We start from the raw sequence: 14,215 nt of genomic DNA, 5'->3' as shown, positions 1-14,215 counted from the left end.
CGTTTCTATCAGTGTTCTAAGGGGACCCTGACCTACATCCAGTCACGGTGCCAGGAGGCCCTGTCCAACCTGCACACTGACCCCGAGACGGGCTCCCACAGCCTGGTGACCCTTCAGCCGACAGCATTACAGCACTGTGAGGAGATTCACAATGAGGTGGGGCCACTGCGGTTGTGTGTTAACCTTCAAGTGCACATGAATACATACATTTACTAGTTTTTCATATCCTGTGTGTATGTCTTGGGTGGTTAATAGCTGTTTCTACAGACTTTGAGCTGAATTTAAAGTTTTAGAAAGGTATTTGAATTTGCTCAAAATGGAAATATTCAAATTAGCAGATTTTGTACCATACGAACCTGCAGAATGGCATTGTCTTCAAGAGTTCACATTTATTAATTTATGATTGTGAACCTCTCTGATTCTGTCTGAGTAGCCCCAATGCTTTAATCCCCACCCATCTGGTACCGCAAGCAGGTTCAAAACAACGAAGATCCATCTGCAAATAAGATGAAGATGATTTAATCCGGACAGCAGAAATTGTTGTTGAATACACTGAAAGCATTCTCTGAAAATCACAGGGATAAGTGTCTAATTAAGGAAGCAAATGTATTAGCGCAAACATATTAGAGCTTTTTAGTGCTTTATTTGTGCTTTTTCTATCAAATGGATATAAACACTTGTGACGTATGTAAATCCAGTGCACTTACATACATTATAATCTATTTTTGATTTAATATTCTGTATGGGAAAGAGGTTGAGACAGGAAATTAACAAAGGCAGTTTAGATTACCTATATAAAATGCCAATTAGTCTGCGAAACTTATGGCTTTGTTTAATTATTTTTTCTGCATTTTTTGGGCCCATTCAGTTTCACCTAACACACTTAATTCTATTAGACAGTTTCATATTTTGTTAAATTGCAACAACAAACGTCAATGTATTTCCTTGTGATTTTATGTGATAGACTAACATTTTGAATAAACGTGTGGCATTTTTTTGGGTTCAACCACTTAGTTTGATCATTTGTAGACCCACCTTGTGTTGGCAGCTGCAGCGCTGACCTTTCTGAACGTTCTTCCTTGTAAAATAACTCAAACTCAGTCACACGAGATGAAGAGCCTCCGTTAAAATGTAGTTCCTGGTTGTTTTTTAGGATTGTCCTGCATTTAGCTTCTCCCATCTTTGATCACTTTCTGCTTTCTAAGAGGTTCAAGGCTTGTGGTATTGTTTTTAGCCCAACTCTGACGTCTGTTTCATAAACTCCTGATAAAGCACATTGTTTTAAGTGGCTATGAGAGCTTTAAGACAGTTTCTCGTTAACTGATCTTAGTGTTTTTTTCTGCATCATGAGAGTTTAACACATTCTGGGATTTGTTTAATGGCAGGTTAAAGCTCTTTGAATGGCAGAACAGGAGCTTGCCAGCTGCCCACCCTCTGCTTACCGTACTTTGTTGTTATACTTAGGGAAATGTCTACAATATGAAATCAGGTTGCTCTCGTTTGTCTTGCCTTATGATGGATCGCAAGCCAATAGGCTCTCCATATGCTTCCTAAAGATGGAGCCGTGCCCCTGTCCTGCCTCTAACCTCTTTTCATATAAAACAATGAGTGATGCTGGCTCGGGGTTTGGAGGGATAAAGTGAGGTCAACAAAGAGAAGGCCTCAGCCTCCTGCCATATCTTGCTGGAGGCCAGCAGTTAATATACCATCTCACCTCTCACCCTTTTTACACCCCTGCGCCCGAATTGCACATCTGAGCAGACGCCAGCATCCGGGACTCTCAGCAGGATGCCATGACAGATGAGTCTGACATAAGGTTGTTTAAAGGTTGAAGACGATATTAAGTATTCAAGGCTGCCAAACAACAGGGCTGCCTGCGTCTGAAGAACTGCTGCGTTGGTTCAGCTAGCAACACCTGCTAGTTAGCCACAGAGCGCCACAGGATTACCAGGCGTTGGCTTTCACCAGGAGGGCAAGGCAGGTTGATTCACAAAAAACAAGGAGCTTTTTATACAAGCATTGGTGTAGGCGCGTGTTTGCGTGTGTGGGTGTGTGTGTTTAAGTGCTTAAGTAAGAAGGGGGTGTTCTCAGGGGCTTGGGCCTACCCTTCCCGACTCTCGCAATGATCGATGTGGCCATTTGTTTGGAGTTGCCCATGAGAGCAGAACACCCAGCTAAATGATGTATTGTTGGTGGAGTTATTTATGATGGCGGCCCTCTTTGGTGCTTGGTGTGTGCACATTGCACAGGTCGTGTTTGACATGGACGACCGAGGAGTGAACAAGCCTGAGACACGCGGGCAACCTGACCTGAGCAGCGCCTTTGTGGGTCTTTGCTCAAAAAGTGCTAAACCACGCACCAGCTGACAGTCTATTGATGCCGTGCAGTTGAAGGAGGGTCAGGGGGGCTGGCGTTTGTCAGAGGTAATAGGCGGGGCCTGATTGTGAGGGAGTAGAGCATCTGCCATCCGTCTGTCTTCGTTTGGGAATGGAGCAAGGTGCCTAATTGAAGCAGATATTGAAGGGAGACAGAAACTGAAATAAAGAAAAGTTCCCACCTGTTTAGCCCTTTTCTCTCTGTCTCCTTTTAATCTTACCTGCTGTCCTAGTCAGTCAAATAAGTCTAACATAATACCACCACATGGCCCCTGTGTGCATGTTAGGCTTTGAAATGCTAATTCCAGACACAAATGTCTTGTCTCATTTAAAGCCACTATGTCTCTTCCCAGGTGGGCGGGTGACAGAGTGCCCTGAGGGACACCTCCCACCCCACATATGAGCTAGTCTCCAAATAGTAAATATTGAAGGAAGGGAATAGACTTTTTTCACATCTGACAGAAAGTAAACTGAATAAAGTGTGTTTAGCCTTCCAGTGTTCGTTTTAGGGTCATGATGCCTCCTGAGGTTCTCTACACATTTTCTTGTGTTTTTTTTTTTTTTTTACCACCATAAAGATTATACAATCACTGTATTCTCATATATTGCAGTTTATTTGTACTTTGTATTTATTTTTTAAGATGTTCTTGGGCTTATTTGTTGCTACATTCAAGGATTGTGCAGTAATATTTCTGACGTTCTTCATAATAATATTGGGAAATAAAACAAGAACCTTTTATTGCTGAAGGTATAAATTAAAATGGTTCACATTATTTTGTGCAGTCATACCCTTCCAGATATACACCCACTCTGGCAAGTGTGTAGTAAGTAGTGGGGAGACTCACAGAGAGTTTTGGGAAAACAGTTATTCTGGCTCTTGTGTGAGGAGGCTGGGATTGGTAAACAGAGAAGGGCAGAGAGGGATCGATCACACTCTCATCAACCCTCACCTCAGGGCCCCGGCCCCGGAAATTGATTGGACCCGCTCTGGGAATACTGTGAAGGCGTGAAGAAAAAATATAATAATTGTGCCTCATTAAATGGGGGGAAAAAAACTAGGTTTTCAGAGCTTTACCAGCAGAGATGCCATAGTGGGTGGTCGCTGGACTAATTTGAAGCTAATGTGTAGTTAGTGTGTCCATCACCTGGAGAGATGACAGCGACTGCCGCAGGGGAGTCACCCTCCCTTACCATCTCAGACGAAAAACTCAGCCTAACAACCTCTCCTTTTTTTCTTTTTTTTTGCACAGACTTTCGATCTGCCTGCACGGAAAGGTGGCATTTAGTCTGAGTTTCCTGCCTGGCAGCTCTCAGCTGGGTGGCCACTCTCCAAATACCAAATAGCCAGTGCTCCTCAGTTGCTTTTAGATGGCCTGCTTTGTGGTTGCCTCTGGCCTGCGCTGTGGGGGACAGGCAGCCGTGTCAGCTCAAAGTGGAGACACAGGTTGGTTTCTTCCCACCAAAGGACAGGCAGACAATCAGAGAGATAGAAGGAGGGACAGCCTGGGAGAAAAGGACGTCCGATATTGGCCCTTGCGGCTTTGTTGTGTGTTTGAGCTGTAGTGATCGAAGGGGAGTGGATTTGGAGTGTGTTGAAGGGACCATAAAGGATGACATTTCTTTGAAGGGTGTGTTGTATGGAGCGACTGGGAGGCTGCTGAGCAGTGCCACTGGCTGTGTATTCTCCCTGACATGCACCAGTCCTTGCATGTCATCCCCACTGAGATCAGAGCCTTTTGGGAGTAAATGGCAAGATGACTCTGTGCACAGCTTCTACCTCAGACAGCCCTCACTCAGGTTGTTTGTGTAAATAGTTCTTGTCCTTTGTTGTTTTGGGGGTGATGAAGGGGAAGGTGACACTCATCTGACACAACAATGACCACATAAAAATATCCACATTTTGAAAGAAGAGTTTTGGAAAAGATGTTCAAAACTTTTCAATGACATTTCATCTTAGGCCTGAAACAACTACTTGCATTTGCCTTTAAATGAAATTAGTTAAGATTATTACAAAGATACATTCTATTCAGACAATTTAGGTTTCCACAATTGATAGGGTACTTAAGCAGTACCTACGTTTTTGTAACAGTATGAAATTTGTACAGGAACTGGAAAATAGAGCCTGTTAAAACTAATTTATTTTGTCAATCTTTCCCTTTCTTTGCATTATTAAATGTGAATCAAAGCAACAATAAATAAGTCAAGAAGCTGAGTCCTTTATACATTTACTCTGTTAAGTATTGTATATAAAATAGGGAGATAATCACAGCTGGACTTTTTCTTTGTAAATTACATTGCATTGATGAACCAATAATGACAGATTGACAGCATGACAATGATAGATTTGTATTAAGGAGTGTGTTTTGGTGATTCATAAAAATGCTAAATTCTAATTTAGACATAACTATTATATGTCATCATTGTTTGTGCGAGGGCTAGCTCCAACACAAAGTTGTACATAAATGTAGAATGGAAAGAACTAATTTTGACAAATATAAATCTGAAAAGAGTGGCGTTCATTTGTATGCAGCACTCCTGAGTCAAGAAAACATAGAACCACCTTCAGTTGTTGTGTCTTAAATGTTTTTAACACCTAGAGACTAAAAGTTTTGCTTATTTTTCTTTGCAGTATAGCTCTAGATCAGTCAAAGATCTAGATCATGGAGCATCTGTAAACAGCAAATTTCCAGTTTTGCCACAATTTCTTGGTTTAATCAAAGTTTGGACTTTTACTGGACAATTCCAGCACATGAATCTGAGTGTTTACAGTTGTCCTGCTTGAAGATGGACTTACCCTAGATGATGCTGACAAGCTCATTTTTCACTGTTGTGATGCACAGTGTTAGTTTTTCTCCATTCATATCATGCAGAACAAAAAGTTTAATTTTGATGTCATGCATCAATAACTCTTCCAGAATTACTGTGGGCCTCTTGGTTGTTTCTCTGATTAATGGTCTTCTTGCCCGACCTGTGATTTTACGATGACTGCCATGTCTCTGTCTTGGTTTTCAGTTTTGTTATATTCCTTGTATTTTCATTCATCTCTCTAAAATATTGGGGTTTTGCTTATTTTTAACCTAACACTGCTTTAAGCTTCTCTACAACTTTCCCCCTGAGTTGTTGCTGTGTTCCTTGGTCTTCATGATGATGTTTTTTCACTAATGTTCACTATCAAGCCTCTGAGGCCTTCACAGAACAGCTGGAGTTATACTAAGATTATATCACACACTGGTGGCTTCTATTTTCTAAATAGAAAACTTTTAAAGCTGCACTAGATTTTATTTGCGGATGTAAGAGTAAAGGTTTTAGAAAACCCTGTTTCCCTCCACTTCCCAGCGTGTTACTTTGTGTGGGTCTCTCACATAAAATCTGTAGTGAAGTACATTAAAACTTACATTTGTAACATGACAGCATATAAAAAAGTTCAAGAGGTATAAAACTTTTGCAAGGCACTGTATTTTGGGACTTGAAAAGTTGTGTTAAACATAGAATACTTTGTATGAGACATCAGATAAAATGACAAAAAGAATCCTTAAGAAGGTTTTAAGTAAATTTTTTAATTCCATAGGACATTTTCAGCTGTATTATTCTCCTTAAACTCGTCGAGATTATTTGGATGTTTACAGCTGAAAAGGCTCATCTTCTTCCGTTTGCTAATGCTCTGTTAGAAGAACAATAAACAAAAATAGTTGTCAGAGGGGAAACAATAGTGCTTTGAGTTCCATGTGATATACGGCCCTATTGTATGCCAGTAGACTTTGTGCTGTGCAGTTGTCTACAACAGGCATTAATGGGGTTTCCATTGTTTTGGGTGAATGCCGCTTCGTGGGACGTTTTGGGGGAGGAGGGCAACTCAGCACCTTCAGTTGATGCTGGCAACATTTGGAGCAATCTCTGACACACACACTCACATGGCCATGTTTCGCAGAAACATTACCAAAGCTACTCACACACTTAAGCAGACAGGTACAAGCAGAGGCACAAACGCACCGAAACTCGCTCAGCACAGGCCCAAACTGACAAACATGCAAGCTGAACAACAAACGCAGAAGTAGCAGGGCTACACCTGGCTACGCGTAGCATCCTTTCCGAGGATTAATTCACTTCAAAAGAGCAGGAAACAAAAACACTCCAAGCAGAGGAAAGAGGAAGGGGGGAGGCTCAGCAGCAGACACTGTCAGCTCCAGACGGTGCAGCAGAGGAGGGGAAGATGGGTGAGGTTTTCAGGTGTGCTCGCTCCAAGGTGCACAGATCCATTCACATACATTATTTGGTGCAACTGTGTTTTTTGTTTTCCAACTTTGTGTCTTTAAAATAAGTGAATGCTTGTTAACTATGGCTGGAGCATTTAAAATTATTAATTATAGTCTATGCCATCAGTGCTTTACTGCAACATGGAGGTTTTTATTTTTTAGCCATTTGAGTGCAGATTTGTTGCTGTGCTTAATGTCATTGTCCTTTTTTTCAGCCTTCTGCTGTTGGACTGATGTTCAGATGTTTTTCTCTTGAATACTTTGGTAAATAGACTCATGATAATAATAATATTTTTTTCCATTGTCAAACTTGCTGTGATTCTGATGGGCCTTTCACCTCATGGATCATTACTATCCATCTTAACCTGATTGTCTAATGTGTCCTTTAAAAAAATATTATCTGTGTTGGAGGACGGTCTCTAAATGGTTTGGAAATGTCCTTAGAAACATTCCCAAATCAATATTCAGCAACAATGCTTTCTCTGATGTCAATGAAGATGTCTTTTATTGCTGTTGTGTAAACACACATCTTATCACTCCAGATTAGCAAACTGCTAAAATTGCTTTTCTAGACATATTCAAATCTATATTAAGTTTGTGCTTCTTTCAATAAACAACATAACCTGGTGGCTATCAATTAGAAGCACTTAACTAGTGGATTCTGCAATGTGGAATACAAATGAACACACATCTGCTGCTATTTCCCATGGATGCTGTATGACACTATAGTGTCCAAAAATATTCATACTTTTTTCCCCACATTTTTTTACATTCCAGCCATAATCAATATACTTAATTCTGATTTTATATAATGGATGCACAAAGAGGTGCAAATATTGTACAATATATGGTTTTCGAAACGTTCTACAAAAAATCTGAAATGTGTTGGGTGCATTTAAATCTACATTTACCCTCACTTGTAGAATCACCTTTAGTTGCAATTTCAACTACAAGTCTTCTAAGATCTGTAGCTACCAGTTTTGCACATCTACTGCAGTCAAAGATGTTGTGCTGTAAGGTCTAAGCCAGCTTTAAGTCTTTTTTAGAATCTAACATCCATCCATGATCTAACATGCTTATCCTTGCAGGGTTGCAAGGGAGACTCAGCATCCAACATTTTTATGCATTATAACCATTCTCCATTCCTTTAATTCTGACAACTTCCCCAGCACGATACTGCCATGATTATACTGTATGTCATAGCAAAGACAGTGTCTTCAGAGTGACCTAAAAGTTGCATTTCAGTTTCATCTGACCAAAGGATTTTCTATGTTGCTTGCCTACATGATTTTTGCCAGACAACTAATGGGGATTCTAACAGAGCCACAATGGGCATCAGGACTTCTTTGGATTTATTATCTAATTTCCTGTTAATGGTCATCTCTTGGTAGAGTTACACTTGTGGTATATTCCTTCCATCTTCAATATCATCTGAACTGTAAAAACTGTAAAATCATGTAAAATAACAATCTAGACTAAAGTTTACTATTGGAATATGACAAAATGTGACTAAATTAAAAGGGTGTAAAACTATTTGTATTTTTAAGCATTCCTCGCTACTTAATTTTTGCTCAAAAATGTTTTAAAAGAATATGTAACATGTTAATCTCCATAATTAGTTATAATAATAAACTTTATTTGAGAAATATTTATTTCAAATGTAAATACAATACAGAAAAAAATACAGTAGGCTGTTTTTTATTTTATAAATTTAAATAAAATATTGTCATCACTCCATTCCAGTAGATGGCGGCATTGCACATCTAAACGATGCTTGCCAACAATAAAAAAGACGCAGAAGACGTCGCCATGTTGTTACACTTCCACGGCAGAACGTATGGCGGCGAGGGAGGAGGGGAAAGTGGGGGTTGTCATATAATTATTATAGTACAAAAAATTTTCGGAAAGTAACGGCGGGAAACAAGGACAAAATACGGTAGTTTCCCGGCCAAAGCGGGAGACTAGACTTGACCCTGTCCGTGGTGTATATGTAGTACCAGCGGCAGTATAGCTCTGTAATGTTTCGTCTGTCGCTCGCTAGGCGCTTGCGGGCTTTAGGCACTCTTGAGTAAAAACTGTTGACACAGGCTTTGGTTTTAGCTTGCCAAGGTAAGGACCACCTGTTGGAGCCTTCACCAGTTTTTCTCGCTTGTTCAGGGCACAAATAAGTCTTTCGGAAGTTATATTCAGCTCCTTCCCATTGCGCTCTTCTTTTTTTTTGTCATATGGGAAGTGATGCAGACTCAAACTACTGCTTCATTTTATCAAATTGAAGCCGACAGTGACGCAGTATGATATTGTCTAAATTTGCACCAGTCAAACATACGTCGACAACCCAACATACATTGCGCAGGTGAAAAAGTGATGACCTCCAAGGGTGAAAAATATACGAAAAGATGTAATTTTAAAAAAAGTAATTATTAGATTTGACATATCAAAAGCAATATTTTTAACTTAATATTAAAATGGCAACATATTTATTTATTCCAACCATGGATTCGTTTAATACCCTACAATTAAATGCTTTTGTCCTTATATAAAACACCAAAAGAAGATAAGCATTCTTTTAATTTTTTTCCCCATGAGTTTATTTATAATCATAGCAAATTTTAGCCTGTCTGAACCTATCTGTGTTTAAGGTAGTAACAATGTTAGTGTTTGCACGCTGTTGGTATTTCTCATTGCTTGTTTGTGTTTCTGTAGGTGGAGTTTGAATGGCTGCGGCAGTATTGGTTTCAGGGCCAGCGTTACGCCCGCTTCTGCAGCTGGTGGACCCGACCGATGGAGCAGCTGGAGAAGGACTGGAAGCTCATGGAGACCATGGTAATTCGGTTTCAAGACACACTGCCTGTTATGTCACTGCTTAGGAAAAAATAGAACAGAAACACTTTGTACACCAAACCACAACTTCTTCCTATTCAGTAAATTTTAAACGAGTACCACCAAAACTAGTAAATATACTATGTTTACATGTGTTTAAGAAGTCCATTATTTAAGATTTGTTAATTGATAAGAAGTACTGTATTTATTAATGGTAGTCCTAATTATGGGGATCCATTTATAATAGGTAATTTAAAAATTGTAACATATGGTATACTTTGAATAAATAACTTCTATTCAGTAGTAATAATTAGATTAATATTATTTCTTTTATTAGACTACATACAGTTCAGCCCAAAACTATTCATATCCCTGGCAGATTGTAATGTAAAACTCTATTCATTAAACCAAGAAATTATAATTTTTAATAAGAAATGAGGCACTTCCAAAATATAATAATATACAGAAATACATTTAAAAAATAAAAAATAGTTATTTAAAAAATAGTTTTTATTAAAATATAAAAAGGCATGCTAAACATTTTAAACCATATTTATTGGGCAAATCTTTATAGGCTCTACTTGCAGTTACTGACGAGCGTTTTGCAGGTTTTCACTGGTATTTAAATGATTTAGTTTTTGGTGATGAGATTCAACTGTAAGCGATCTGTTGTCCAGTGACGCTCCTTGGGAGGGAATAAATGGTTTTTAGCTGCTCACCGTGCAAAGCTCACGTTTTTAAATAAAAAATATGCTCACAGCTATTTCTTAACAATTATTTCTTAAAGAAAAAAATAAAAACAGTAGGGTTGTAACATCAGATTGTTAAGTCAGTACATAGCAATTATGCTGTTGGTTGATGCCTCCATTACGTTTTGATTTGAAAATCATATACTCTTTTATTTATATATATATATATATATATATATATATATATATATATATATATATATATGATTATGTTTTCCATACCCAGACACAAGAATCAGCAGGGGGCACTCTTGCATCACTGTAGCAGCTGCTTCTTCAGCGGAGAGCGGAGCTCGTCTTTTCCTCCCTGCAGTCAGTCTCTCTCCCGCTCCTGCTGTCTCTGGGAGCTCTCGGTCTCTGTCAGTGTCGAGCGCTGAGCAGTAATCACATCTAATGCTCAGGCGGGGATAAAGACAGGGGCTGGAGGGGAGAGCGGTGCCTGTGCCGCTGCTGCTGCTTGGCTCTAGCAGCAGGCCCGCTCTGTCTCGGCCAGCCGGAGAGCCTGACAGAGAGTGGGTGAGGGGGCTTTAGAGCTCCACCTCTGTGTCCAGAAGAAGTGTGTGATTCGGACTGGTGTGCAGGGCCGGGCATTGCTAAAGTGGAAAGTTTCTTGTGTTGGTATTCTTTAGTAATTTTGTGCTTTTTATTGAAAACTTTATATGATCCTGTAAATAAAGTTGAAATTCTTTTAAGTAGCAACATAACACATTTGGCAATATAATTTCTCCGCTATTTTTTGTTTTTTAAAACTTGAAATTACACTGTCTTGCGTTTATTAGAATAAATTAATGTAATTTATGTTTTTGCCTAAATTTATTTTTGTTACAATTTCAAAAAAAGGCAGCATCTCCTCTGGAGAAAGAAACAGATGTAAAAGAAACACACCAAAAAAAAAACGGAAAAAAAAAAAACACTGGCACAGCACACAAAGGTAACGATTCTCTATTGTGATGAAAGACAACATTATTGCTTTTGCTAGCAGTATTTACATACATGCATCGACCTCAGATACGCTGATGAAACAGCACTTCATAAATATGGCTTATAGATTTCTCTTTTGGAGCTTTTGATAGCTGAGGCTTTTCTGCTGTTGGATTAAAACACATTTCCCTAAATTACTTTGAGTTATTTAAATAATGGCGGTCTCTCCTGCAGTCCCCTATATTGGCATATATTTTACATTTTGAAGCTGGCAATTGACAGCGCCGTCTAATTTGTTGAAATACGAGTGACCTAGTGTGAGCAGATGCTGTTTACCATTTATTTATTTACATATTTTGGTTGCCTGCGGAGTAGATTTTAATGCGACACTATTTTTATTTTTTTTGTCAAATCTGATATTGGTGTGGGTATTTTAAAAAACCAAAGACGTGTCTATTTAAATAGGCTTTATAAAATGACACTGTATTGTTTTATACACTGCGCTGTAGCAATAAAAGGGCCTATTATTTCGTCCTGCTAAAATAGTAATACAAACCGCCAGGCTTCCTTGCTTTATTGTCATATTTAGCAACAGCGTTGTGGGATGCGCTGGGCTGCGTATGCGTTTGTTAGTCTGTATGAAGAATATTGCAATATGGAGAGACTGGCTCCTGTATGTGGATACTGTCTCTCCCTGGGGCTTCCTCTCTGCTCCTCAGCCTGTTGTCATGCAAATGCTCATCCTTCTATTTGAATGACATTCTGATAAAATACATAAATAAATGTATAAAGAAGCAAAACAAAACGAGTGCTGGGCACCTCTGGTTTTTTTATTTTTTTATTTTATTTCTTTTTAAGACTCCCGAATAATCTTCAAGTGTGCTTCACGTGAGAGCGCAGCATAGTGATAATGTGTGTAAAGGTAAAGGTAGGTAAAGGTTGTTTCGGGCAGGTGAAAGAAGGGCAGGAACTGAAAGGTTTCTATGTTCCCCTGTGATCCAGGGTGCTGGATTCCGTTTAGACCCGCCTGGCTCCGAGTCTCGCGTTCCCCCAGGACTCTACTATCGTTGGAGTCGTACAATAGTGACATTTCCTTAAACTAGCAACAATGAATGGCTTCTTTGTGAGTCACAATAGGCAAAAGATCTTGGCTCTATGCAGAATATTTTAAATACCGGTGTGGTATTTTTTTATCTTTCTTCTTTTCACTGTAGGGGGAGAAGCGATGGCGAGCTCATAAGCACATTTCTCTCTCTCTCTCTTTCTGTTGTCCTTTATGCTTGTGTGAGGGTGTGCGGGCGTGTGTTTGTGTGTGTTTGCGCAAGCCATTGATGTTAATGTATGCACTCGGCATGACTTTAATTGATTTAGCAGCTCTGCTTGCACAGTACAGCTTTTTCCCTAATTTGTCACTTTTCTGACTTCTGTGGCTGCTCATCTCCCAACTTCAAAAGCCAGCACTCGCAAAGAGATTTCAATGCACTCCGTCTCCTTCTTCTTCTTCTTCTTCTTCTCCTTCCTCTTCCTCTCGCTCTTTATTTCTTTAGTTCGCCCTCTTTCTTTTCCTCCATCTCACCATATCTCTGCCCACCCCCCAACCCCTTTTCATTTGACAGGAGAGCGAGTGTTGTAGATGGAAATCTTTTCAACGCACATCAAGGAAATTAATCCACTTTCATTATAAACGGGATCCACACTGTTGAATACATTTGTATACTTCAAGACATACAAAACAGGAAGTGGTGTCAGGGCCGCGTCTCCCTGCGCTCCGTTCACCCAACCTGTCAGTCCCTGTTTACTGACGGTTTGGTCACAAACAAACACACTGGTGAGCTACATTATCGCAAAGCTCTCTGATTTATAATGGAGACTAGCTTTTGTACATTTGTGTGTGTGCGCAGGGATAATGTTTGGTGACCATTTCAACCCCCCGCCAAACTCCTCACTGTAATAACAGTCCTCGGAAACAATTCGGGCTGCTGAGGTGGGTAGCGCTTGCAATCATACGCGGCCTGGCCCGGCCGCCATCAAGAGCTGATTAGGTTATTGAGCAAACGTGCAGACGAGGGGGAGGGTGTAGAAAGAGGGATGGAGAGTCTGTAGAATCAGAAGAGGAGGTGGAGAGAAGTGAGAGAACGTTTGTGTGTGTGTTGGGGAGGTTTTGGAGGGGGTGGGGGGGGTCAATGTAAATGTTATTGCTGTGTGAGCTCATTTGATCAAAGTCCTGGAAAGGTTAAGCGAATCCAATCTGGTTTTGTATGGCAGAGTGGAGACACAGGCGCTGGGGAAGAAACCCCCAGGACGGAGAATGGATTATCATATTGGCGCTGGAGTAGCTGGGGCCTCCGACGGACAGTTTACTCTGCCCGTAATGCGTTTAGACAGCAATTGGCCTTAATAACCTTTATTGACTTCAGCGGGTCAGTGCCAAGAATCTAATTATCAAAGTGTATCAATTTCGTTGGAGTTTAGAGTTGCACCGCTCAAAATAATTATTTTAAGGTCAGACCGGGGCAATTAATCCCCTCTCTCTTTATTTGATGTCTTAGTAAAACATTATAAATGTTATGGTTTCCAGTTGTGCTAAATAATTTTACAAAAGATTTTTTTGGGTGCATGCGTGTGTGTAAAAAATTTTCTAGAGAGCTTCCTGGTCCAGGTGAGGTGGAAAAAAGGCAGTTTACTTTGTTTTTCTCTTTTTTTTTTTTTCTTTTACAGCTGCATGACGCAGCAGATGTTTCCCAGCACTCATTTTTCTCTTTTACTTGCACAGAGTTTTATACCCACTTTAAATGCACACATGCAACCCAGATTAATTATAAGTGTGAACTAAGCAGTAAACTGTTTAAGGACCGTTTTTATTGCTCATTATGAAGCCATTTATTATCTCTAACATTAAATCACACCGTGTGTATGCGCCGTATTGTTTTGCGATTAGAGCTCTGTCCTCAGTAAATAGGCTTATACGTTTATTTTATTCCGATTCTTTGTGGTTCTTATGCGCCGACGGTGTGTGTGAATGAGCATGCGGCTGTTGATTTATTTGTAACCATCAGTGTTTCTGTTTGTGTGTCCACATTGTGAGTGTAGGAAGTAA

General features: G+C 39.8%; 1 protein-coding gene across 1 annotated transcript in view; it reads left to right on the top strand.

Annotated features, from left to right (window-relative positions):
• fto (FTO alpha-ketoglutarate dependent dioxygenase) overlaps window positions 1–14,215 on the top strand; it is a 142,064-nt gene that overhangs the window by 37,512 nt on the left and 90,337 nt on the right. The window contains 2 exon segments of the mRNA XM_044139077.1: window positions 13–156; window positions 9,332–9,451. Coding sequence (XP_043995012.1) covers window positions 13–156; window positions 9,332–9,451 — 264 coding nt within the window.

The sequence above is a fragment of the Gambusia affinis genome, linkage group LG02 (assembly GCF_019740435.1).
Source record: "Gambusia affinis linkage group LG02, SWU_Gaff_1.0, whole genome shotgun sequence".
NCBI classification, from domain to species: domain Eukaryota; kingdom Metazoa; phylum Chordata; class Actinopteri; order Cyprinodontiformes; family Poeciliidae; genus Gambusia; species Gambusia affinis.
This window is presented reverse-complemented; position numbering and strand designations above follow the sequence as displayed.